The sequence below is a fragment of the Lactuca saligna genome, chromosome 5 (genome assembly GCF_052625555.1).
Source record: "Lactuca saligna cultivar CGN05327 chromosome 5, ASM5262555v1, whole genome shotgun sequence".
Taxonomy (NCBI): domain Eukaryota; kingdom Viridiplantae; phylum Streptophyta; class Magnoliopsida; order Asterales; family Asteraceae; genus Lactuca; species Lactuca saligna.
In genome coordinates, this window is record NC_136421.1 from 318,637,525 (window position 1) to 318,663,510 (window position 25,986).

The 25,986-nt window shown below is 42.0% G+C and overlaps 1 protein-coding gene across 1 annotated transcript; it reads right to left on the reverse strand.

The window, feature by feature from the left end:
- Positions 1–1,796: 1,796 nt before the first annotated feature.
- LOC145047118 (uncharacterized) lies at positions 1,797–9,443 on the reverse strand. The gene is made up of 7 exons (XM_078995358.1): positions 9,144–9,443; positions 9,023–9,069; positions 8,710–8,811; positions 8,465–8,509; positions 8,059–8,261; positions 7,920–7,979; positions 1,797–1,969 (listed from the first exon to the last, which is right to left on the reverse strand). Exons 1-7 carry the CDS (start codon positions 9,441–9,443, stop codon positions 1,797–1,799), a joined length of 930 nt encoding a protein of 309 aa, XP_078851484.1.
- Positions 9,444–25,986: the final 16,543 nt, after the last annotated feature.

Below are 25,986 nucleotides of genomic sequence, written 5' to 3' on the forward strand. Positions count from 1 at the left end.
AGCCTTGGTTTGAGGGATTCGGATACACTTCGAATGTGTCTGAACTCAAACTAAGGAAATGGTAAAAGGTTTTCAAAAGAAAGACATTTTCGAAAGAAATTTTTAGGAAAGAAAGAGTTTTTGAAAAAGCGAAAAGAAATTTTAGAAAGAAAAGAACTTTAAAAAGAGAAAAAGGTGTGGTGCATGCAATTAGCCGAGCTCAAGTAAGTACTCCCAAATTACCCATGCAAGTTTATGTGATGATTATCAGTTTCAGTTTCAGTAGAACAACATGCTAGTATAGGACTAAGGATCTAGGAGGATGCCTTATGTGCCTGTTATATGTGCTTTATCTTTACAAGATTTGCATGCTAGTATTGAGTAGACAATAGTAGGATAGCCTGTTAGGGTTATGCCTGATAATATGAGCTTAGCATTGTATGCTAGTACAATATCTTGTTATGAGAATAGATTTGCTTGAGTAGTTTCCTATATCCGAATGCTGCTTGCTTTGTGCTTTGTGGGACTCTGAGTGATGGGAGTTAGCCATTAGGTGAATACGTCACATCACATGTGATCAGGGTTGAATAATCTTAGAGTGTTGGATTTGGCCTTATTGTGCAACTCTTGTTTGAGTCTAACCGTTGTAGGGATGAGTCTTTTACTCGAAGGATTATCTGAGCCTCATCACATGTGATGGTATTCAGGTGATGGCTAATTAGTATTACAAGGAGGCCTTCAGCAGCTGAGGACTGGTTTGAGTGGAGTCAAAGATTTCCCTAGGGCAAGCCTAGGATAAGAGTAGCTGAGATCAGTAGAAATAGAGTGACTTGGTGGAGTTGAGGTAACTCTTGAGGAAAGTACGGATAGATGTGGAAGGTAGTATGGGCCCGTACTACTGAAAGCAGAGGATCCGTACTCGATTTAAGAGGGGCCGAGACAAAACCAGGGAACTAGTAGAGTGTGTGAGAGATCCCTTAGCAGCGGTGTGTATATTGATCAGTAGTGTGTTATATTTTTCAGCATGGTGACTTTACGCGAGATACCAGTTAGCAGTTCAGGTACCAGGGATGGATCTGGCTCGGGCTCTGGAGCCGGGAAGCTTGCGATCAGATGAAGAATTTCATTTCCGCAGAGATTATGCGCAACATTATCGATCAGACTCCAGTGATTTTCGGTTCAGTTAAAGAGGCCATTATGGAACTCATGGACAATCATCTTGAGGCCTTTAGGGTAGGGGTGGTTTCAGGGCAGTTTGGGGCTCGTCTAGAGCCCGATTCTTATGAGATTCAGGGAGATCCCATTTCCAGCTTTCGCCATCAAGGGACAAGAGTGAGTCAGGCACCCTGTCTTCAAGAGAGACCTCTGCATGATTGGATAGTTGAGGAGGTTTCGCGAGCCATTCACGAGGGGTTGCTCGACATGGTCGCGAGGATTATTGATAGGTTGACTATGAAGCTCCATGATCAGATAGCAGTTGTTCAGATGATGGATGGGGTCGATAGGGTGGCTCAGGAGTGAGAGACGGGCAGGGAGTCAGGAAGGAAGAGGAAAACAGATGGGTCGCAGGTAGCCACAGGTTCGGGAAAGAGGCCCAAAGGGTCAGATTGGAGATCGAGGTACTATCAGAGCCGCAATCGATGCGGGAAGTGTGGTAGGTCGCACTTGGGTGCGTGCAGGAGTGGTAGTGGTGGTGTTTTGGGCTGTTTCAGGTGCGGCCGAATAGGTCATTTCAGCAGGGATTGTACTGCTACCATCGCCCAGGGATTTGACCCGATATGTTTCCATTGCGGTCAGAGAGGCCACAAGAAGGCCCACTATCCAGGTGTGTATGCAGCAGAGCAGGTGATAGCTCCCGCGTCTATGTCTTCGAGTACCACCAGCAGTTGTCGGGGCCAGGCTAGGGCGCCCACGGCTCGAAGCAGATTGTACCGGTTGATTGCAGCTAGGGTTCGAGCAGCGCCGGGTGTTGGAGGTATGTATCTTTTGCCTTCATGACAATTATTATTCATGATATTATTGTTATGTTGCTGCAGTGATATTTATAAGCATATGTATTAGGGTATCATAATACCTGTTTGTGATCGAGTTATATGCCATCTGCATACCTTGGATTTTTGGTTAGTAGTCAGGGGATGGGTTTTATCGAAAAAGGTTACTTAGGGTGCAGTAAGTGTAGCATGCCTTGGAGGGACTCGATATGTCTCGCTAGTTCGGAGCCATATAAGTTTTAGAAATGGAGTGGTTAGATCCCTAGCTATGGTAAGCGTGGGATTCCTCAGCAAATTAAGTATGGTATGGTAGCAAGGATTTGGATTTCTATTCATTGAGTAGCGAGGTGTGGGCAGGATCGAAGTGGGGGAAGAACCCTCCGAGTATGCGAGGGCAAGAGCACGCTGACCCGGAATGAGTACGCAATCCTTGAAAAGAGAGGATAGTAGCATAGTAATGGGTGGATCAAGGAGTTCAGAATTAGGAGTTTGGGGAACTTCCCAGCAGTTAGTTCATGTAATTGATATGGTTAGTAGCTGATTGGGAATCCAGGTTGGAGGACCGCCGATAGGACTCTATTGAGTCGGAAGAAGGATCTTGAGAAAGGCTAGCAAGAGATGTTCCCGTGTTAGTAGTCAGTGGTAGAGATAGCATGTAGGGTTGTGTGGATTCAGGAGTTGGAAGTTTGGAAACTTCCCAATGTTAGTTTCATGTTCTGGATTAGTAGACGGTTGGTTTGGGGACCAATTCGAAGAATTCCTCGACGAAATGCTAATTTCTTCAAGGATATAAGATGCCGAGGTTGATGTAGCATCCGATAATTGCGGGCTGATGTTGAGAAGTCAGGTTGAGGGATTGCTAGCAGAACTAGGAATAGTTAGGAAGTCCTCAGAGTAGTGATGTAAGCCTACGGGGGTAGCCGTAGCGTTCACTAGCAGTCAGATAGTAGTAGAGTGATGTAAGCCTGCGGGGGTAGCCGTAGCGTTCACTAGCAGTCAGATAGTAGTAGAGTGATGTAAGCCTGCGGGGGTAGACGTAGCGTTCACTAGCAGCCAGACAGTATTAGGGTGTTGTAAGTCTGCGGGTGTAGCCGTAGCATTCGCCAGGTTAGTAGACAGCATGAGCGCGTTGTTTTGGACGCAAAGAGGGGGGGGGGGAAGCATTAGTACCCACCAGTTCGTGTGCAGCAGCAAGCATATAGAAATCCACGGGTTGGATTTCGAAATTTTGCAGACTTTAGTCATGGTTGAGCCAGCAATGCGACAAATGGATCGTCAACATAGTCATGAGATCAGGGAAGCAGTGAACCATTGGGATTCATGTATGTTAAGGGCTACCATTAGCCTGGGAGCCATCATTATAGTCTTAGAGTTGTTGACGTTTGGACCCGGTAGGTTTAATCGGGAGGTCGTTAGGACCACAGTGACAGGACGACTAGTGGAAACTAGTTCCAAAGAAAGGTTTCGTTCAGGCAGTTCAGTGTTTCAGGCAGTCTAGTGTTTCAGGCAGTTCAGTGTTTCAGGTAGTTCAGTGTTTCTGGCAGTTCAGTGTTAGAAGCAGTTCAGTGTTTCAGGCAGTTCAGTGTTTCAGGCAGTTCAGTGCTTCAAGCAGTTCAGTGTTCCAGGCAGTTCAGTGTTTCAGATGTTTGCAGTAATTTTGGGCAGTATTAATTTTGTGTCGGACTGCAAGTTCAGCCTTATTAGTTGGACCTAGGTGGTCTCACTTCATCCGGAAGCCAGATTTGGAATAGCAGAATTTTCAGTCAGTAGCAGTGCGAGTATGCAGCGTATGGTAGGATTCAGTCAGCTGTTCGTGGGGTGCGCGACACCAAATGGTAGTAGAAAGAATGCCCAGTGGATACTGGCGTCGATGACCCGTACTGGGAGTAGCGGGAGTAATAGATTTGGTGGAGGCAGGGTCTTCACAGTGACGTAAGAGGTAGATAGGTATGGAGCTGTAACAGCCCAAAATCTTAAGTATTGTTTAATTTCATTTTGGGGGTGTTTTAAAGGGGAGACTCGGCGAGTTGGAGCCAGACTCGCCGAGTAGGGTCGCAGTTGTGGTCGCGGGTTCGCGGCTGGACTCGACGAGTCCAGGTATGGACTCGGCGAGTCGACGCTGTTCAGCGGAAAAACCTAGCCGTTTAGTTTGGGACGTATATAAGGGATCTTATGCCGTCATTGCTCGTCTTTTGGCCGATTGAAGAGAACCCTAAACGACTGAGGCGTCTAGAGCAAGCTTGAAGGCCATGGGTGACCTTGAAGGAATTGTTGTGCAAGGAGGAGAAGGGTTTTAGTTAAAGGAACTGCAGGGAGTTCGAGTTCTGAAGTTTGGGGACATGGAAGGTACATCATTCAGGTAATAACTCGGATTACATTCTCCTGTGATTGATGTATATATATAGATTTAGGGTTTATGGAACCCATTTGGAGTCTAGATGGTTTGTTGTGTTGTTATTCAACGTTTATAACCTTGCATTAGAACCCTTAGAGGTCCAGAAGGATCCATGTTTGTATATTCGGGAAAATATGTACCTCAGGAAGCAGTTCGATCGACTGCATGGCGTAGACTCGCCGAGTCAGATCATCAGACTCGGCGAGTAGCTTGAAGATTCACTGGGACTCGCCGAGTTTGTTCTTCAGACTCGGCGAGTGGAGTCGGGGTGGCCCCGCGATTCTTCCAGGAGTAACTCGTCGAGGCAAAGGGGATACTCGACGAGTAGAAGGGGAATTTTAGAGAATTGAAGAACGACCAGACTCGCCGAGTCGCCAGGGAACTCGCCGAGTCCAGTCGAGCTGACAATGGACGGTTGACCAGGGATGACCGGTGTGATTTCTTAGGGTCAGTTAACGTGGAAGATAGAAGTGTTAATAAGGGATATATGATGTTACAGGGAGCTTGTAGCTCGGAGGATCAAGTGCGAGGGACTTCAGGAGTTGCTATCTTCCAGCGTCCGCGAGGTGAGTTTTCTCACTATACTGTACCCGAAAGGGTTTGATTGTGTGACCGGAAGGTCAAATATGTTATGTGTTATGTTTATATGCTATAAATGGAAAGTTAGCTGCTACGCGTGATATACATGTTTATATATGGGCCGGAAGGCAAAGTGTTATGTGACAGAAAGGACAGGTGTGATATGCTATATATGTGCTTTAAGTATTAGAGTAAATGTATTATGTGTTGTGCATGTTTCGGGCCGGAAGGCAGGTTGATATATGATATATGTGCTTTATGTGTTTGAGTAAATGTATTATGTGTTATATATGTTATGGGCCGGAAGGCAATTATCTTATGGGCCGGAAGGCAATTAACTTATGGGCCGGAAGGCAATTATCTTATGGGCCGGAAGGCAATTATCTTATGGGCCGGAAGGCAACACGTTATGGGCCGGAAGGCGATTATCTCATGGGCCGGAAGGCATTGTGCAGTGGACCGGAAGGTCAGGGCCTGGAAAGGCGTATGTGCGTAAGGTGTATATTGGGGAACTCACTAAGCTTCGTGCTTACAGTGTTTATGTTATATTGTTTCAGGTTTTCTCAGCAACGCGGAATGGCAACGGTTCGATTGTACACACCGAAGAAAGAGTAGTATTTTGGAGGATCCTGGTTGTCCATGCAAATGAAAATGGAACTATGTTTTGTAATTCAAATATGAATAAGATTTTTACCAAGTGTTTTATTATTAAATTGATTATTTAAATGAAAATTTTGTTTTTCGAAAATCACGGTGTTACAGGAGCATCACCTTGGGAAGGCAAGGAAATCATGCAAGGAAGAAGGGGTGAACCCCTACGGGGTCAGTGCAGTATTTGGAGATTATCAGAAGGATTGTCGGTTGAGTGAGTTGCATTTCCAGAATGTTCAGGGTCAGGATGAACCCGAGATTATTATTTGTAAGGATTGGCATTGATCTGAATGACTGAGCGGGAAGCCAGCGAAGGTAGGTAGCTGGTGTTAGAATGGGTATTGGAGGCAGATCGCAGTCGTTGGATCGTAGCGAACTTCGAGGACGAAGTTTAGTTCAAGTGGGGGAGAGTTGTAACACCCAAGGTTTGGAAAGTCAAGAAAAGAAAGAAAACCCCAATTTTAAGGCGAGACTCGGCGAGTCCGAGGGGGATCCGGGTCGAGGTGTAAGCGACCGGCTCGGCGAGTCAGCCAAGGTGACTCGGCAAGTCTGGTCTGAGCAAGGAAAACCCTAAATTCGGGACTTGGAGCTTATATAATCGTCTCATCCTCTCCCCTAGGGTTACTTTACCGCCTCTCTAGTTCAGAACACTAATCCCTAGCCGCCATAATCGTTTTGGAGCAAGATCTACCCTTGGTGAAGCTTTTTGGAGCTTGAGAAAGAAGATAGTCATAGTGGAGCAAGAGGGGGGCCTTGGATCCAGAGTTGGTGGAACATTTCTGAGCATTTAAAGGTAATCAATCGTTACCTTCCCTCTTTTGCTTAATAGATCAACCTTGGCTATGAGATTTGGAGCATTTATGCCATGCTTAAGAGTTATTTCGTGTAAGAAGCCCAGATCTGAAGTTGCTACTTCAGATCTGAGTGTATCTTGGCCTAGAAAGTCATAAAGCATCTCTTTTTGGGTTGATAGTGAAGCCTCTTTGTCTTAAACCCTAGTTTGGATTGTTTTAAGCTTAGATCTCTTGATCTACACGTAAAGTTTGCCACTTTACGTGAGGGATAGGCCTTAGAAGTATGGATCTATGAGTTGGAAGCCCTGTTTGGCTCGAAAAGCCACTGCATGGATTAAGGACTGAATAGACTCGAGAGTCCTTTGAGTGGACTCGGCGAGTAGTATGAAGATGGAGGCGAACTCGACGAGTTGGATGAACAACTCGGCGAGTCTGTTCTTGGACTCGGCGAGTCCAGTCGCGAAACCCCAAACCCTTCGAGTCAAGGCTCAGTTTAGTGAGTTGAGTGGGAACTCAGTGAGTTGGTCAGGACAGAACTCGGAAATCAGTGAACTCGGCGAGTCAGTAGGCTGACTCGGCGAGTAGGGTCAATAGGGAAGGTTGACTTTGGCCAGGACTTTGACTTTGATCAGGATTGAGTTAGTTGACTTTTAGAGGTCTGTCAAGCTAAGCGTCGCTTTGTTATTGGTAGCTCAGAGAGTTAGAGGAGCAGCGTTTCAGACGGTGGTTGGTTAGCATTCCGAGGGTTACCAGCAGAATTCAGCAATTCAGGTGAGTTTCCTTCCAGTAGGAACGGGTCTAAGGCCACAATGCCGGCCCATTCAGTTAACAGTAGTTTCCGGACTTCGGTCTGATGCAGTAGTTAGTATGTTTGATGCCTTCGTGGCTCAGACAGGATTTATGTTTTATGTGTTCCGGGCTACGGCCCGATGCAGTATGCAGTATATGTGTTCATGTTAGTTATGTTATGCCATGCTATGTTCAGTTAGTTTCCGGACTTCGGTTCGATGCAGGGGGCAAGGCCCCAGTTAGTCCGGACTTCGGTCCGATGCAGGGGACAAGGTCCCAGTCAGTTTCTGGACTTCGGTCCGATGCAGGGGGCAAGGCCCCAGTTAGTCCGGACTTCGGTCCGATGCAGGGGACAAGGTCCTAGTCAGTTTCCAGACTTCGGTCCAATGCAGGGGGCAAGGCCCCAGTTAGTTCAGACCTCGGTCCGATGCAGTGGGCAAGGCCCAATATGTGCTTTATATGTTCTTGTATGGTATGTAGTAGTTTGGGGGAGCTCACTAAGCTTCGTGCTTACAGTTTCACTTTTTGGTTTCAGGTACACAGTTTTCAAAGCAGGGGCTCGGGAAGATTATAGTGCACACACCATAGTCAGCTAGCCTGGGATGTTTTACTCTGATAATACGTTTGTATTTCGAATTAATGCTACAAAAATTATGTTATGATTTATGATACGATTTTTATGAATATGGTTTTAGTAATGATTTAAAAAGAAAATTTTAGTCGTGATTTTTGGGATGTTACAAGACTCATCTTCAACATCAAGAACATGTTTACCCTTCTTTTTGGCTTTAGTACTTGGTCCTACATTTAAATTTATAATGCATTAATAGATAGTACTTATATTTTTTTGTAAATGAATGATAGTTGATATGAAAAAAACCTTCTTTGGACAATGGACATCTAATTTTATTGTGTCCTGGTTCTCTACAGATGTTGCATTTTGTAATAGCCCCTTTCTTGCTAATAGTATGTCGACCTTCTTTTTCTGAAACAACCTTCTTCCTGTTGACTTTAGGCCTACCAGGTAATCTTCTACGTTTCGGGGGCAACATAGGCTGACCTTCCCAAAATGGCCACATTTCACTTCCATTTAAAGGATTAATTGTATACTTATAGCAATTTCCAAAAATTTATGTTGTGAACCAAGTTGCCACATAGTCTTCCACATTCTCATTTAGTTAACTAATAGCAGCCATGGCATGTCACATGGTATACCGCTTAGTTTCCATCCTCTACATGCACATGTTCTTTGGTTCAAGTACACAACATAAACCTCATGTACTGACCTCACCTCAAATTGTTGCACTCCACTGGGAATTACATACCAATACCTATAAAATACAGGAATATAGTATAAAATTAGTACTTGGGAATTACATGTCAATACCTATAAAATAATGGAGTACAATAAAAGTATATATACCTTAGATGTTTCCTCTTGTCCACTATTTTCCTTCTAATAGATGGTCATATGGCTAGATTCCATTTCTGCCCCTTCAATCTTTTACAATACATCCTATCCATCACAAACCTCCTAATTTCCTCTAACATTGTTGTAATCGGCTTTTTCCTAGCATCCACAATTGCAGCATTAAATGATTCACAAATACCCTTCTCAATGGCATCACAACACCTGTCCAATACAAAAAAAGGCCCTAGACCAAGATTTTGGATCTCTTTCCATCAAGTGATCATATGCTTATATATCAATCACCCTAATCTCTTTCATTATACCTTCAAACCTTTGCACAGTTGTGGCCTTTGCAGCCCTCCAAAAAAGCTTCATATATTCAACACCCGTAAAAATTTTCTTGAAATTAGCATAGATGTGCCTAGCACATTACCTATGCTCAACATTTGGTACTCTTTCTTTAACAGCCTCAATAAGACCCTAAACATGCAAGATAAAGAAAACATTAAGATAAATAAAACAGTAACCAATTAAAAAACAGTTAGGATAAATACCTTGTGTTGGTCAGAAAGTAAGGTTAATCCTGCCCCATTTCCCATGTCAATGTCCCTAAGTAGTAAGTTTAGAAACCACTTCCAAGTTTCTTTGTTCTCAACTACAACTACTGCCCAAGTAATGGGGTAAATATGGTTGTTAGCGTCTCTTCCTACAGCTGAAAGAAGCTCATCTCTGCAAATACCTTTTAAAAAGCAACCATCTACACCTATAACCCTCCTGCATCCTTCAATCCAACCATCCTTTACACCTTTGATACAAACATACATCCTAGAAAAATAAACTATGGAATCAGGCATTGTATCCATCCCAATTTTCACTGTTGAACCTGGATTAGCTCTTAATTGTTAGATTAGTGTCTAAGTCCATAACTATTTTGGTATGTACTTACCCGATGGTGCATGGTCCTTTTGGGTTGCCTTCACCAAAGCAACTTGATAGGATGAATTATGGAGAGAAAGGATTAATTATGATTTATTAATATATTATTAGAATAATATATTAAAGGAGAAATCATATTGTTTAATTAATATTAGTCAAGAATTAATAAGAATTAATTTTGTGGCTAAAAGACATTAATTAAATGAAGGGGACTAGAACTATCAATTGTGTGATAGTTGAATATTAGGCTAATGGACTCCATAGAGGATGGAGTGAACGAATTCTATGGGGGAAACCCATTATAAATCGTCCGAGACCTCTAAGGAGGGAGTCTATGGGTTGCTTAGGGCCTAAGCATCCAAATTAGGGTTTCCTTGTTAGATAACCCTAATAACCTCACTATTTAAGGACCCATTGGGCACCAAAAACGTGGGCAACTGAATCCTTATGGTTTCTACACGTTTTTTTGGGTGTCTCTTCTCTTCTCATTCTTCATCCTCTTGCTCTTGGTGTTTGTGAACCATTAGAGGAGTGACATTTGTGACTCTAAGCTTTCTAAAGTCATGACAAGGAGGATTTGAGATTGTTATTGCTACATAACAATCAAGGTAATATCTTAAACCCATTGTTATGTTAATATTGATTATAATATGCTAGATCTAGGGTTTAAAGTCTTGGATGAATTGCATGTACAATAGAGAAGCCTAGATCCAAGCATTAGGGTTTGTATGAGCACATAAGATGTTCTTATGGCCAAACCCCATCAGTGGTATCAAAGCCTTGATTGGTTTCTATTGTATTGATTCCTAGCATATTCATTCTTGTTGCAAAATCGATTTTTTGGCTCCCTGACTGCTGAACTCGGCGAGTTCCAATGTGGACTCGGCGAGTTGGCTCCAACTCGGCGAGTCCATAGAGGAACTCGGCGAGTTCGAGTGTCAGAAGGAGGCAGTTTCGGGATTTCTTGCTGTTTTACTCATGGATACTTGCCTTAACTATTTTGGGTCATTAAAATCCGATTTTAAACATATTTTTGAGTATATCCTTGATTAAACAAAAGATAATTACCAATTGATTAGATAATAACTTCCTTCTTTGATTAAAGTTTGATTATTTGTATTAATTGGGTAACTTATCATGCAAGAAATTGATTTTAGGTCAAATATAGATAATCATTAAATTAATTGTTTAATTTAAATTATTTTCTATTTGATCCTTTGTGTTTTGAAAAAGTTTCAAACTTGCCCTCAAGTTTTGGAATTTGATAGTTGATTAAAAGTTAATTTAGAGATGTTAAATTCTAAAACCCAAGTATTGTTTTGAAAAGTTCAAATCTCACCCTTATGGTTTTATCAAATATTTAAGGTGCATAATTAAAAGAGATTTAATAAATCCATAGAGTTTTTGGTTTACATTTAATTAAATTAAATGTATAATTTTTTAAATTAGACCAACTAGTATTTTAAAAGTGTAAAATATACCGTATACTATATATAACATTGAAAGTCTAATATTATATACATGAGTAAAAGTCAGTCTTACCGTTTGTAGGCCTCATTTACGAAGCTGGTCTATAAGGGGTGTTTGATGAGATTAAACAAACCTTTAATCTATAAAGATCGATTAGATCTTGAACAAGTAGTTAAACAATGACGACAAGAACACAATAAAAGAACAAGACAAGATTGAATCAAACGTGTCGAATGATTAAACAAAATCCTCAGAAGAGCTCGATTAAGAACATCAACTGTAGAGGATTGGAAGGTTACAAGAACGATCAAAGAAACCTTTTGTCGTCTAGATCAATTGTTATTTTCAGATCTCTAAAAACCTTAACCTAATATGCATGCAAGTATAAACTTATATACAAAACATAAAAGGCTCACGGTTGGACAAGCCCAAACCGGAATACAAAATAGCATAATCAGGTGAGCCCAAAAGACGCAATCTTCAAAGCCCAACAATCCCCCCCTTTGCGTCAATTTGGGGCGAGACCTTCACTCTCTTTTCAAAGCATATGTCTTCTTTACCGTTTCAAAAATTTTCGGTATCAAAGCCAGAATATGATGCTTGAAGGTAATATACCAACGAAGCATATTTGTAAAGTTCTTTTTATCTGCTGTTGAGTTCTGTTTGCATCGGTGAATGATATTGATGATGTGCTCCAGACACTCTGTAGAGAACAGATGCTTGTCTACCAAAGTAAACAGAAACTTATGCTTGTCGCCCCTGGTGAATATAACCGTCAGATTGGAAGAATCAATTTGCCCCAGCTTCATTTTATGAACATCTCCGGTCTTGGAAGTGGGCTTGACAGTTGGTTTCTTGTTCATCACTTTTGCTATTTCCTGATCCATAGTGGCGAGCTCATGGACATAGGAAGCCAACATTCTTTTAAGATGAGAAAGAATTGGTTCATATTCTCTCTGGTTGGAGAGAAGAATGTTGTATAGCAAGATCCAATCGTACGGGTTCAGACTGGGAAGATCTGCCAGAGAAATAAGATGTTCGGTGTTGGCCGTTCCTCTGTTGATTTTGAAATTGACGTTCACAAATTTCCCAGCCTGGGTTGGTTTCAGTACCTTGACTTTAACAATTTTCTGGGCACTCCATGTCAAGTACTGTGGTTGACCGAATTTCAGATAGAAATCGATGAGCTCCCTATCAACCTTCGGGTTCGGATGAGGGACATTGGCAGTGACATCAAAGCAGTGAAATGTGAAGGCTTTGCGCGTAATGGGCATGTCGAACTGCGAGTCCCTTGAATTTTCACACTCAAAAGATGCAATCGGTTCCAACCAATAAATAGAAGGAAACTCAATCGCTTGAGTGATGAGTGTGTCTCTGTCCCAATCTGGGAACAGAGTCTTTTTAGCTTGAATAGCCTCCTCATCCTCCCTGATTTTCCTTTCTCTGGCCTCGGCCTCACGAGCTATCTTCAAAGTTTCATCAAGCTCTTTATCCCTTTTCTTGCGTTGAAGAGCTTCAGTAATGGTTTCGTCTGATTCTGATTCGCTCTCAACTAGGACTTGTTTACCAGAACCCAAAGCTACATTACCCTTCGGTTCTGTTTTGGACACACCTTCCTCTCCCCCTTGTCTCGGAAGAACAAGCTTCTCCGAGATACCCTTCATTTCACTTAAGATTGTAATTGCAGGAAGGAGTTTTGCCTGGAGATGCTGACGAATAGTGAGGGTAAGGAAGGGATCATGGGAGTCAAGAACGCCTGTTAACATGTTTTTAACGTCACCAGCGCAACTTTGAAGAATTGCCCGCTGAGTTTGAAGCAAAGTTATTTCTTGTTGTGCCTGGGCCAGTTGGATCTTTTGTAAATCAATAGTCGCCTGGTGTTTTATAAGTTCTTCCTTCAGGGTGCTCTCGGCTGCCAGAGAGGCAAAACGTGAATCCAAAGATTTGAGGAATGAAGTGGATTCAGTTTTGAGGTCAGCACGCAGAGCCTCAAATTTGCTGGTTTCTCCCTGAAGGGTAGCTGAAAAAGAGTCTACTAACGCTTGAAATTTGGAAGTATTAGAGTCAGCATGAGCCTTGAGAGAATCAAGAAAGATCTGAGTTGTATGAACAACCTCAGAAACTTCCTTAGTGGCTTTGGAGCATGAGGCCGCTGAATTATCTACGGCGTCAGTAGAACGATCCAAGGCTTCGGTGTAAGTCTGGACCGCAGACTCTATAAAGGCTTTCAGCACAGCACCCCCATAGGCTTTACTGTCAGCCAGCAGACTGTCAAGTTTGGCGTGAATTTCTTGAAGCTGCTGACTTGATGCAGGGGTATCTGCATCAGTGTCGGTAGGTATCCGGTAGGGGCTGTAATAGATGGAATCGAAGTCTTCATCATCACCCCCTAAGGTAGCACCGGAGTTGGAAGATGGAGAAGGGGAGGAGGGAAGGTTGATGATCGGGGTTTCAACCACAGAAGCGGCCCCCGTATCAGATACGTTGACCGTTACTGGTGGTTGGGTAGTGGTAATGGTGACAGATTCGGTGATAATGGGCTTGGAGATAGAGGATGAAGGTTGAGAAACAGAGAAGGGAATATTAGGTTCTGTTGTGGTTTGGGGGATTGATGTTGGAACAGAACTTGTGACGTTCTGTTTGGGTGATTGGGTTGGGGTTGGAAATTTTGGGGAAGTAGGAGGAGAAGGTAATTTGGTTATTTGGGGAGATTTAGGTGGGGAGGGTGAGTTGGGAATACGAGGAGAGACTGGTGGGGATGGTAGTTGTGGAGACGAAACGGGTGTAGTTTCGGGTTGAGGATCAGCAGCTTCTGTTTCGGATGGTGCATTCGGTTCTGATTCAGAAGAAGGAGATCCTTTGGCTCTTTTAGCCATCTTCTTGACCTTTTTCGATCTGGACTGAGAAGGTGCCTCTGCCTCGGATTTGCGTTTGGAGGACCTTCTCTTTTTCTCCTTTTGGGGTGCGGTTTCTTTCTTCTCCGCCTTCTCCTTTTTGCTCACTCTCTTGCCCCGGTTAGCAGGCTGATCTAGAGCCTCAAGAGCAGCACGTTGTTCCTCAGAAAGAACCCTAGGAGGCAGGGGGGGTCCTTGAGCTGTAGTCCGCCATGATCTTGCTGTGGGGCGTGACGCATCTGTACATGGACTCAGGGATTAGTCCATAGTGAAGGAACTTACTTGGATCTGAGACTATGATTTTCTTGGTGTGGTAAGTGGCAATTGAAGCCGTAAGAACATCCTTCATTACTGGGATGTCAAGAGAATCAATAGCCCTTCTGGTGATAAGGGTCCAAAACCTGGCGCAAAAAATCTCGGAGTGCCTGGCTGTAGTGTTGAGACTCTGAACCACTTGAGCCCAGATGATAGACCCATAGTCAAGATTAATGCCATTGTAAAGACCGTACAGGATTGTTAGAAACCCTTTGCTTGTGGTGTCAGAACCACCACATCTCTCCGCTAAACCCTTAATCAAAAGGGTCAGCAATCCGTTCCACTGAGATGGAAGACAGGATTTCTTGACTTTGGCAATAGATGTTAGAACATCTATATACCCCATCTCATACATCATCGTAAATATCTGGGCGGTGGTGATGAAGTCCGGTGAGATGACAGAGGAGTCGACGGCAAGCCCTAGAAGAGAGCAAAACCGTGTTTTGGATATTGAAGTCTTCTTGTCGTGAATAGAAAAGAAGATGCGGTCTTTGTGCTTGTCGTAGCTGGCCGTGGTGTAGACTTGGGAGAGCAGGGACATAGGAACGGCCTCCACTTGTGTAAGTGCTAACACCAGTGGGGAATATTTGAGGCATTCCACCACGTATAGCATATATGAGTCATAGAGGAATGGAGACATCTCTATGATCATGTTCTGATTTGGTTTGATTGTGAGTAAAGAAGAAGATGCAGATTGATCATGAGCGGAAGAAGAAGTCGCCATTGTTGAGTTTTGGAAGAAGATGAACAGTGGTAACTTTTTCAGAGAGATAATGCTTGAGAGGTAACTGCCAAAGAACACGATCACGTCTTATTTATACCGTTCTCAGGAGAGAGAAAATTGTGATGATGAAGAAACCAAAACGTCGCCTGAAAAAGCGCGATTAGAAGTTATGGTTTATCCCAGGAATACGTCAGCACACGTGGGTGTGAAATGAATCCTTTGCACGCGCCCAAATCTTTTTCGTACCGTTTGAAATTCCTTGTGCCCTTGTTTGGTTACAACTTAAACTTAGAACCATGTGCCAAACAGCAATTAGAATGTTGGAAAAAAAAATTCCGTGCATAAGAGTGTGAAAGACAAAGAAATAAATCAAATGTGTTTGGAAGTGGGTGTTGTCTAGATAGAAGACAGAAAGCAGAAGATTCCGGGCAAGAATCGCTTCCTTCAAAGTCAAGAGAGACCTGAAGTGTTTGTGTGGTTTCCCGAGAAATACGATCAGTTGTCTTTAGAGAAACAATGAAAGGCATCTTTTGTTGATGGCTAAAGGGTGGCTGAACTCAAACCAAACATTATGTCTTGACATAAAACTGAGTGTTGGTAGAGTTACCTGTGAGACCGATGTGATCTGTTGAACAGGTAGGAGGGAAGTATTTCGTGATAAGAATGATATAGACAGAAATCTCAAAAAAAATTAAGCTGGACCTCTTTGGGAAGAAATGTCTGAGGACGAGACAATTTCATAAAAGATCACACATAAAAAAAAATTTCCAAGTAAAAGCTTGAGTTAATTACTCACCGTCAATTCATTTTAGGTGTTGGATTTTGGGTTTCACTTAGAACGTGGTAAACGAATCTAAGATCATAAACACAGATGTTGTGCAACCATAAGCCTCAGTGGTAAAGACCGAGAGCATCAAGGGTTACTTTGGGGAGCGAATGCAAATGAAGAAGTTAAAGAGATGGTTAAGAGACCGAACGACCTTCTGCTACAGAAATGGGACAAAGCAGAGCAACTCATGTTTCAGATGAGTAAAAGAAGGTAGCTCTAGACCGAGTATGAGAGAATAGCCTGATTGGGAAGAAACGATAGGTGTTGATCGAATCATTAAGGCATGCTCGAGGTCATAGAGGCTTGAGACAACATACAGCAGCATGCTTCTAGGGACGTCTAACTAGTCTGATAAAAATAAAACATACCTGGATGAACATTACATAAGGAGATGCTTGTATTCACTCGTGCAAAAAGTACATATACTAGAAATATAAAATGTTTTTGTAATTTTGAAATCTACTAAGAGATAAATAAATACTGAAAGACAAAATATTTTTGTAATTTTGGAATTTTCTGAAAAAGAAATAAAAACAGAAAGATAAAATATTTTTGTTAATTTGGAATTTTCTGAAAAAGAAATAAAAACAAAAAGATAAAATATTTTTGTTAATTTGGAATTTTCTGAAAAAGAAATAAAAACAAAAAGATAAAATTTGTACAAAAGAAAGAGGCAGAGATAGATCGAACGATCTGAGTATTTCGGTGAGGGTTTTACAATCAGGAAGAACCGAGCGGTCTGTTTGAATGAGCGCCTTTATATTGCAGAGACAGAGAGGGACCGAGCAGTCTGGTTGTTTCGGTTCCGTTATTTTACCAGAGCAGAGAGTGACCGAGCGGTCTGGTTGGTTCGGTTCCTTTATTTTACCAGAGCAGAGAGTGACCGAGCGGTCTGGTTGGTTCGGTTCCTTTATTTTACCAGAGCAGAGAGTGACCGAGCGGTCTGGTTGGTTCGGTTCCTTTATTTTACCAGTGCAGAGAGTGACCGAGCGGTCTGGTTGGTTCGGTTCCTTTATTTTACCAGAGCAGAGAGTAACCGAGCGGTCTGGTTGCTTCGGTTCCTGATTCTTAAATAGAGACTTGAGGATTTGGGACCGATTCTGCAACCATCATACCTAAGCCTTGCAATATTTGATTGAATGATGCTTCAGGAAGAGCTTTTGTAAAGACGTCAGCCAGTTGATCAGTGGTTCTTACGAAGTGAATTTCGATGTTTCCATCTTCCACGTGATCTTTGATGAAGTGATACCTCAGTGCTATGTGTTTGGTTTTGGAGTGTTGCACTGGGTTATGACAGATCCTAATTGCACTTTCAGAGTCACAATATAGTGGGATCTTCTTCATATTGAGTCCGTAGTCTCGAAGTTGACTTTGGATCCAAATCACTTGTGACGTGCATGATGCAGCTGCAATGTATTCCGCTTCGGAAGTAGATAGCGACACGCACGTTTGTTTCTTGGATTGCCAGCTGACTAACTTCCCGTCAAGAAATTGACAGCCACCAGTTGTGCTTTTACGGTCGAGTCCACATCCTCCAAGGTCAGCATCAGAATAGGCTTGAACAAAGAAGCCTGAGTTGGATGGATACCATAGACCTAAGGAGGTGGTTCGCTTGAGGTAGCATAGGATGTTCTTCACTGCAAGCATGTGAGGTTCGCGTGGGTTTGCCTGAAATCGAGCGCACTAACAAACAGAAAACATGATATCAGGTCTGCTAGCGGTTAGATACATTAATGAGCCAATCATTTGACGATAGAGCGTGATATCAACAACCGGTTTGTCTAGGGATGGGGTAAGCTTTGTGCCGAATGCCATTGGGACTTTGACTTTTGAGTCTCCTATCATACCGAACTTTGCTAGGAGAGTCTTCGTGTAAGCTTCCTGATTAATAAAGATACCTTCGGGTCCCTGTCTTATGTTTAAACCAAGGAAAAAGTTAATTGGACCCATTGAGCTCATTTCAAACTTAGTCTCCATCATCTTTCTGAATTCAGCCGTTAAGCTGGGATTCGTGGAGCCAAAGATGATGTCATCGACATAAATTTGAACTATCATAAGGTGGTTACCTTCCTTTTTGCGAAAGAAGGTTGGGTCAACCGAACCTTGTTTGAATTTAGACATCTTTAAAAATTTTGTAAGCGTTTCATACCAGGCTCTTGGAGCTTGTTTAAGGCCGTACACAACTTTATCCAGAATATAGCAATGATTTGGATGCTTTTCGTTCACGAACCCAGGAGGTTGCTCCACGTACACCGTTTCTTCGAGTTCTCCATTGAGAAATGCACACTTGACGTCCATTTGGAAAACCTCAAAGTTCTTGTGAGCAGCATAAGCCAGAAATATTCTAACAGATTCTAGCCGAGCTACTGGAGCGAAAGTCTCTTCATAGTCTATCCCTTCCTCCTGACAATATCCCTTTACCACCAGACGAGCCTTGTTCCGTATAACATTACCTTCCTTGTCCATTTTGTTCCTAAATACCCATTTGAGACCAACGACCGAAGCATCTGGAGGAGTTGGAATGAGGCGCCAGACTTTGTTCCTTTCAAATTCGTTCAGCTCGTCTTGCATTGCTTGAACCCAATCAGAGTGATCGAGGGCAGTATTAACTGTCTTTGGTTCAACTTTTGATACGAATGAGTTGAACATGCACAACTCAACCTTTGAAAATAAGGAAGTCTGTTTTGCTTTCAGTTGTGATCGGGTCAAGACCTTTTCAGAGACATCTCCAACTACTTGAGAGACAGGATGATCTCTAGTCCATTTGATAAGAGGAGGGTAATTTGGATCAATGGCTGGGTCTAGTTCAGCATTAATTATTTCGTCTGGCTCAGATTGGCTATCGTAACCGAGCGTCATATCATTATGTTCCTTCTCAATTAATGAGCTTTGAAAAACATGAGGTTCAGGTGTTTCTTGTGGTACTGAGCTTCCTGGTGTTGAGGCCTCTTCGGTTGATGAAGGACCTTCGGTTGAAGATGTAAAATTTGGCTCCCCCTGGACTTGTGAGCTTGTCTCCCCCTCGACTTGTGAGCTTGGCTCCCCCTCGACTTGAGCGCTTGGCTCCCCCTCGACTTGAGCGTTGTTGGATGGAGAGTCGTCAGAGGTTGATTCTCCGTCATGCATTCTTCTTGCAGCATCTTCGACAATCTGCTTCATGTGATCAACTTTGTTGTCTGCTGCACCTGCTTCGGAGAGTGAAGCTTGCTCTGGTTCGTCAAAGAGCTCCAGAAATTTCTCGTATATATTGGCTACCGAGACTGTGACTTGGCCAGTTAGAGGAAAGATTTCCCCTGCGGTGTCTTCTTTGGCCTGTAGCTTCTTGACATAGGTGTCGTCAAAGGTCACATAGTATGTTTCTTCAATCCTTCTCGATCGCTTGTTTAGGACCCTGTACGCCTTGGATGTGAGAGAATAACCCAGAAAAATTCCCTCGTCGGCTTTGACGTCAAACTTGTTGCGTTGTTCTTTAGAATTAAAGATGAAACACCTTGAGCCAAATACATGGAAAAATTTCACATTTGGCTTTCTGTTGTTCAGTATCTCATATGGAGTGAGTGTGAACCTCTTGTTGAGATATGACCTGTTCTGTGTAAAACAAGCAGCTGAAATAGCGTCAGCCCAAAAATAAAGAGGTAAGGAAGCGAAACTTAGCATGGTTCGGGCAGCTTCACACAAAGATCGGTTTCGTCTTTCGACTATTCTGTTCTGTTGCGGTGTGTAGGGAGCTGAGAAATTGTGACTTATTCCCTTTTCTGCAAGAAACTCTTCAAACTCCCTGTTCTTGAATTCGAGACCATTGTCGGTTCTGATGTTGCGAACAACCTTCTTAAGCTGTACTTCAATTTGTTTGATAAACACTTTCAGCTTTTGAGTCGCTTCAGATTTGAGCTTTAGAAAGAACACCCATGTAAATCGTGAAAAGTCATCAACAATAACAAGAATATACTTGCTACCACCGATGCTTTCGATAGATGAAGGACCACACAAATCGATATGAAGTAATTCGAGTGGTTCAACAACTTTTGTGTTGATTATAGATGAATGACTTTGACGACTCTGCTTCCCCATTTCGCATGGAGCGCACAGATGATCCCTGTCGAACTTGAGCAATGGAAGGCCCCTAACATGACCTCCAGTAACAAGACGGTTGATATCTTTAAAATTAAGATGAGACAATCTTCGGTGCCACAACCAACTTTCGTCGGATTGAGCTTTTGACAACAAGCATATAGCTGGGTTTCCTTTGATGGGTTTAAGGTTTAAGGGAAACATTTCACCCTTTCGCTCTGACTTGAGAATCACTTTCTTTGACTTTTTCTCTATGATTTCAGAACCTTCATCATCGAACGAGACTTTGAGACCTGTACCTCCAACAAGCTGAGATACACTAATAAGGTTGTGTTGGAGTCCTTCTACATAAGCCACCTTCCTTATAGTGAAGTCCCCATTGGTTATCATCCCGTATCCCTTTATGGTGCCGAATGAATTGTTTCCAAACTTGACGTTGCCACCATTTGCAAGAGATCTGTATTCCCTAAGCTCCTCTTTCCTCCCTGTCATGTGACGTGAGCAGCCACTATCGATGTACCATTCTTCGTCGAACTGCTCGTCACTTATAACATGCAAAAATTAGACAGATTTAGGAACCCAAAATTTCTTGGGTCCACGTGAGCTTTGCATGGGAACGGGAACAATAAGAGAGACATCAACAAGATAAGTTCGTTTTACAAGAGTTGTTTTATCTTTCCTTTTAATGGTGTAAACCTTTATTTTGTTAGGATTGGGTGAATTAGGTTTGGATTCTGGTTGGGATTCATTGACCTTCTGCTTCCACTTTTTCTCAGCTGATGAATGAGATTTTCGAGAACAAGAAGAATCAGATTTAGAACGAGATCGAGATAAAACAGTGGATGAGGAAGAATTAGAAGAATGAGAAGAGTTAGAGGGAGAGAAATTCTTGGAAGGAGACTCTAGGTGACCCTTTTGTTTTTGATCATTGGAGGGAACGACCTTAGAGTTTTGTTTTCTTTTGTCTTCAGAACCGAACCTTTGCGTTCGGTTGGAGCTGCCTTTGGAACCGAACCTTTGGTTCTGGTTGAAATCCATTTCAGAACCGAGCCTTTGGTTTCGGTTGATTTCTTCTTGTGAACCGAACCTTGGCTTTCGGTTTTTGTGACTTTCACTCTTTCCTCCTGGATTGTTTTCACACTTCAGATTCTTGTTTTGATGAGTGAAATATGCATTATGAGAAAACCAGAATTGTTTCCGTTCCGAAAGGTTCTTCCGGTATCTGTTGTTTCTTTCTCTCTTCATGTTTCTCATCTGAGAAGGTTGATGATGAACATTTGCTTTCGTATTCGTTGTCTCCCTGGCTAGTTCCTTTTGAACTGTAGGAGTTTTACTTTGAGCTGAGGAAGGAGAGAGAACTTTTTCTTTTGCCGAGTGATCCTTCTTCTGAGGAATATCTTTTGTACCACTGGTGCTCGGCTCATCAAAGTTGTTCGGTTTATTCAAGGGCTCAGGTATGTATCTTCCTTTGCTCTTCCAGGAAGTTCTTTCAGATAAACCAATGGTTTCATCTGCATTATCAATTGGAGCTTCCCAGAAGTACTCATCACAGCCATCAACATTGTCTTCGTTTACAATGGCTACAAGTTCAGCTATTTGATGTTCAGTTACTCCTGTCACCTTGTAAACTTGATTTGGAGTGGTCCTGACCTTTTGATACACAACAACTTTCTCAACTAATTTTGGGGACTTTTGATGGGACAACCGAGCGAACTCCACTGAGTTTTTAGAAATTAGATTCTTGTGATTTTCAGGTTCGGTTTTAACAAATTCTGAGCAGTCAACCGTGTCCTCTACAGAAATTTCGCTCATGTTATCGTCCTCGTTAAGCTCAGATGCACTTTCAACATCAATTTTGTTTTCTGAGCTTACGTTGGCGTTTAAAGAGTCAAATTTTTGCATGGTTTCGGTTCTCAGTTTAAGTTTGTCATTTTCATCCAAAAGATTTTTAAGCATGTCTTTGTGGTCTTTGGATTTAATGAAGGATTCAATTTTGTCCAGTCCATACATGTAGGTTGGATTGACATCATCAGACGATATCACACTCTCACAATTATAGGCTTCGGCATCGATTTCATCTTCCTTAAACTCTAGGAAGGGCAAAATCATGCGGTGAATCCTTTGGCCTATTTCACAATCCAAGTGAAGCTGAGTAATATTAGAATACAGACGTTTAGCAATTAAACAAAAAACATTTCATTGTTTTAACAATTTCAAATTGTCTCTTTGCAAATAAATGTTTTCATCTTTAACTTTGACTAATTCCGACTCCTTTAACTCTATCCACATTCTCCGCTCCTCACTCTTCGACGCCGCCCTGCTCAATTGATCAGTTAGGTTAGAATTTGTGACCCGAGTTTGAGTTAAGCTACTATCTAGATGAGATATTCTTGTATTGACGGTTTTTAGTTCTTTCTCATAAGAGGATGATGGTACTTTGCATGAAATAAAAACAGATTGTACCTTCTTTATCAGTTCATCGAGCTCATTGAACTGCTGGCTGAGCGGTTTGGCTGTAAAGCACATGTCCTCCTTTGCTTTCTGTCCATCACTGCCTCCATCGGTGTTGTATCCCCTCATTTGAGATACGTCAGAAACCATGAGGCATTTTCCACCACTGCTTTCTTCCTTAGACAAGTATGCCTTTCCATGAGTAGGCTGCCTCACTTCCTCGTCTTCTGAGTCGGTAGACCAAACTTCCGTGCTACCGAACTCATCACCTTGAACAGAACCCTGCACAATAAGAGCATTAATAGGCGGGTTAGTAGCAGACTTCTTCTTTCTCAACTCGTCCAATCTTTTATGTAACACGGCTTCCTCGTCGTTCCCATCATCTTTTTCAGCCAATTTCTTAAGGACACAGTCCTTAGCATAATGATTTTTCCCACCACAATATAAACAGCTCACTCCAGAGTCGCCATCCACTTTCGGTTCCTTCTTGTGCTCCTCAGCTTTCGGTTCATTAATCACCTTTTCAGAGCTGTAACTCCCATGCCAGTTTCGGTTTTTGTTGCTGGGGAATCTCTTCTTTATGAACCTTTTGGGATTAGACACCATCAAGGCATAATCCTCTGATGTGAGATCATATTCTTCCAGGTTGAGGTCTTCATCCTCCATAACAGCTTTACTTTTTGACAGGAGGGCCAACGAACCAAGACTGGAAACGACGTTCTTTTCTTGCACCACGATCTTCTCTTGAGACTTGAGAATTCCCACCAGTTTCGCCAAAGAGTATGATTTAAACTGCTCATGGGCTTTAACTGTGGAAACTACTGCTCTCCATTCAGACCTCAGACCATTCAGGAATGTAACCTTCTGTTCGATGAGCTTCCTTTCAATATCGTGTTTGATCATCTTGCTGAGAAGATGATTGAAACGATCGAACGTCTGGGTCACAGATTCTTCAACCCCTTGCCTGAATTCTCCAAACTCAGATAGAAGCAAAGTTTGAATCAAATGTTCAAGATCTTCGTCTGTAGAATACAATTCGCGAAGTCTATCCCAAACATCCTTTGCCGTCGTGCATGAGCTAACCAATCTGAATGTATCGGATTGAAGGGTGAACCGGATCAATCTTAATGCCTTGATATTACATTGGAACTTATCCTTTTCATCTTGTGCAATATCTTTCACGTCCTTTAGCAGATCATTGTATTCTTTTTGAGTCTTGATGATTCTGGACGTTGCAGAATGAGAAAACGGTCCATTGGTGATGGCTTCCCAAATCAGATACCCATTCTCCTCCGATCCAATAACATAATCTTCGAAGTGATGTGCCCATACTTCATAGTCATGGGTGTATAAGATCGGAATCTTTGTCGTCGAACCAATGCTGTTGGAAATATTAATAAGGTTTGATTGTGTCGCGTCCATTATGATCGAAAAAACCTGTTCAAAGATCAGACTTGTAATAAAGCAGATTAGGGCAAAGTAATAAATATCAAGATACGTCAATAAAGAGATGACGACTCAATAAATATTGATGATTGCGGAAAAACCCTAATGGAAATCTTTTTCACAGAAAAGATGTGTATCAATTACACAGCCTCCTGCTCTGATACCAATTGATGAGATTAAACAAACCTTTAATCTATAAAGATCGATTAGATCTTGAACAAGTAGTTAAACAATGACGACAAGAACACAATAAAAGAACAAGACAAGATTGAATCAAACGTGTCGAATGATTAAACAAAATCCTCAGAAGAGCTCGATTAAGAACATCAACTGTAGAGGATTGGAAGGTTACAAGAACGATCAAAGAAACCTTTTGTCATCTAGATCAATTGTTATTTTCAGATCTCTAAAAACCTTAACCTAATATGCATGCAAGTATAAACTTATATACAAAACATAAAAGGCTCACGGTTGGACAGGCCCAAACCGGAATACAAAATAGCATAATCAGGTGAGCCCAAAAGACGCAATCTTCAAAGCCTAACAGTGTTTAAGGAAATTGCCTATAAAATGGCGATTGAATGGGTATCCACTCTTACCCACCGCACTCTTGACTAGTGGATGGTCGTTAGCCAAACGGGTAGGATAGGACACAAACCTTCCATTAAAAGTATAATGAAGTATAAAGTAACTAATTTTTTTTTCCAAAATTCCCAATCTTAGTTACTTTAGGCAAAAGTGAATTGATGCAATTCCATGAAATTACACTTTGTGCCCTTGCGAAGACGTTAGTGGAGCGTGTGTGGTTAACCGTCACCTAAATGGTTCTAAGCAAAGGTAGAAAAGGGTGACTCAATGTTTGGCATAGTTCAGTGGAGCGTGTATGGTTAACCGGCACATCGAATAGGTGACTGTAACATGTGGGGGCAACATGTAGATTTGCATGGTTATTCACACCCGCTTTGTGATCCTCGGCATCCCAGTCACAAACTAGAGGGGCATATCGAGATTTAAACATGCCTTTGAAAAATTCAATGAATCTCAAAGGATCTAGGAGTTTTCAATACATTTAAAACTTAATATGTTTTTCTTTCTTCATGGTGGAAAATTAGTGAATCGTCATTCACTTACCTTCAAATGGTCTGCAATTTGGGTTACGGCATCCCTCTCCCGAGTTGTGGAATATTGTGTTGGGTCCTAGCCTTAGTATATCATTTGGGTGATTTAATAAGGACTCAATAAATCAACTAACTTGAATTTATTTTCTCCCGTTTTGTAGATGTCAAAGTACGACAATCATGGTCTTCCCAAATTTCAAGGAAAAGGTGTTCCTGCTGAAAATAAGTTGTTCCACTATTCAAGTGAAGAATCAAGGTGGACTAGTTTGATTTCACTTCCTCCTCCTCCTCCTGTTATTCTCCTAACCCACAAGATCGAATAATTGAAAGGTTCAATGTCACTAAATCCCTATTGGTAATGAAACATGAAGATGGTAAGCCCGTGTGTGCCCACGTTCTAGGAATGAAATCACACATTGATAGGTTGATTATGTTGGGTGCGTCATTCCCTAATAAGTTGGCTGTAGACTGGGTTCTGCAGTCACTCCCCAAATCATATAACGAGTTCAAAAGAAAGTATTATATGATGGATCATGACGCAAACCTCATTGACCTAACTTACATGCTCATTGCTGTTGAATCAGAAATGATTTGGCAAAGCAATGAAGCATGTTTGTTAGGAAATTCAACCAACCATGCTTCCGAGGATGTTCTAGGAGAACCGACCTGCATTTGCTGCCAAGTGAAATAGCGTTGGATACAAGTCTGCCCTAAGAGCCTGAAGAATCCAGAAGATGAGAGAGTCAAAGAGTATGAATGTGCTTCAGGTAAAATCCACTATCTAACTCCATTAAGTTCCTATTCATTGTTTCTTAATACATAATGTTATAAGATTGAATTTGCATGTTTTGCAGGATCAGTGAAAAGAGAGGAAGCCTAATGGAAAAGCAAGATGAGTCTGACCACGAAGAGATGGATCTCGGTCACATGGATTCGAAGATTAGATTTTGAGCTTAGAAAGTTATGATAGAGTTGTTAGGAATATTTGATTACATAGTTTGTTAGTTGATTTTGCATTGTAAGGACAAATGTTTTCCGCTGCTTTTATGAATAAAATAAAATTTTGTTGGATGTATATGTTTATTTATTTATTTCCTTGCAATGAAATCGTTATGAAAAATTGATATTTGGATACTTCTACAA

Excerpts from the sequence above, each read along its gene's own strand:
- LOC145047118 (XM_078995358.1), bottom strand. The coding sequence starts at position 9,443 with ATGCCTGATTCCATAGTTTATTTTTCTAGGATGTATGTTTGTATCAAA. Across the intron at positions 9,070-9,143 it reads TACTTTCTGACCAACACAAG|GGTCTTATTGAGGCTGTTAA; the intron begins GTATTTATCCTA and ends TTGCATGTTTAG. Across the intron at positions 1,970-7,919 it reads TGATGTTGAAGATGAGTCTT|GCAAAAGATACATACCTCCA; the intron begins GTAACATCCCAA and ends ATTGTCATGAAG.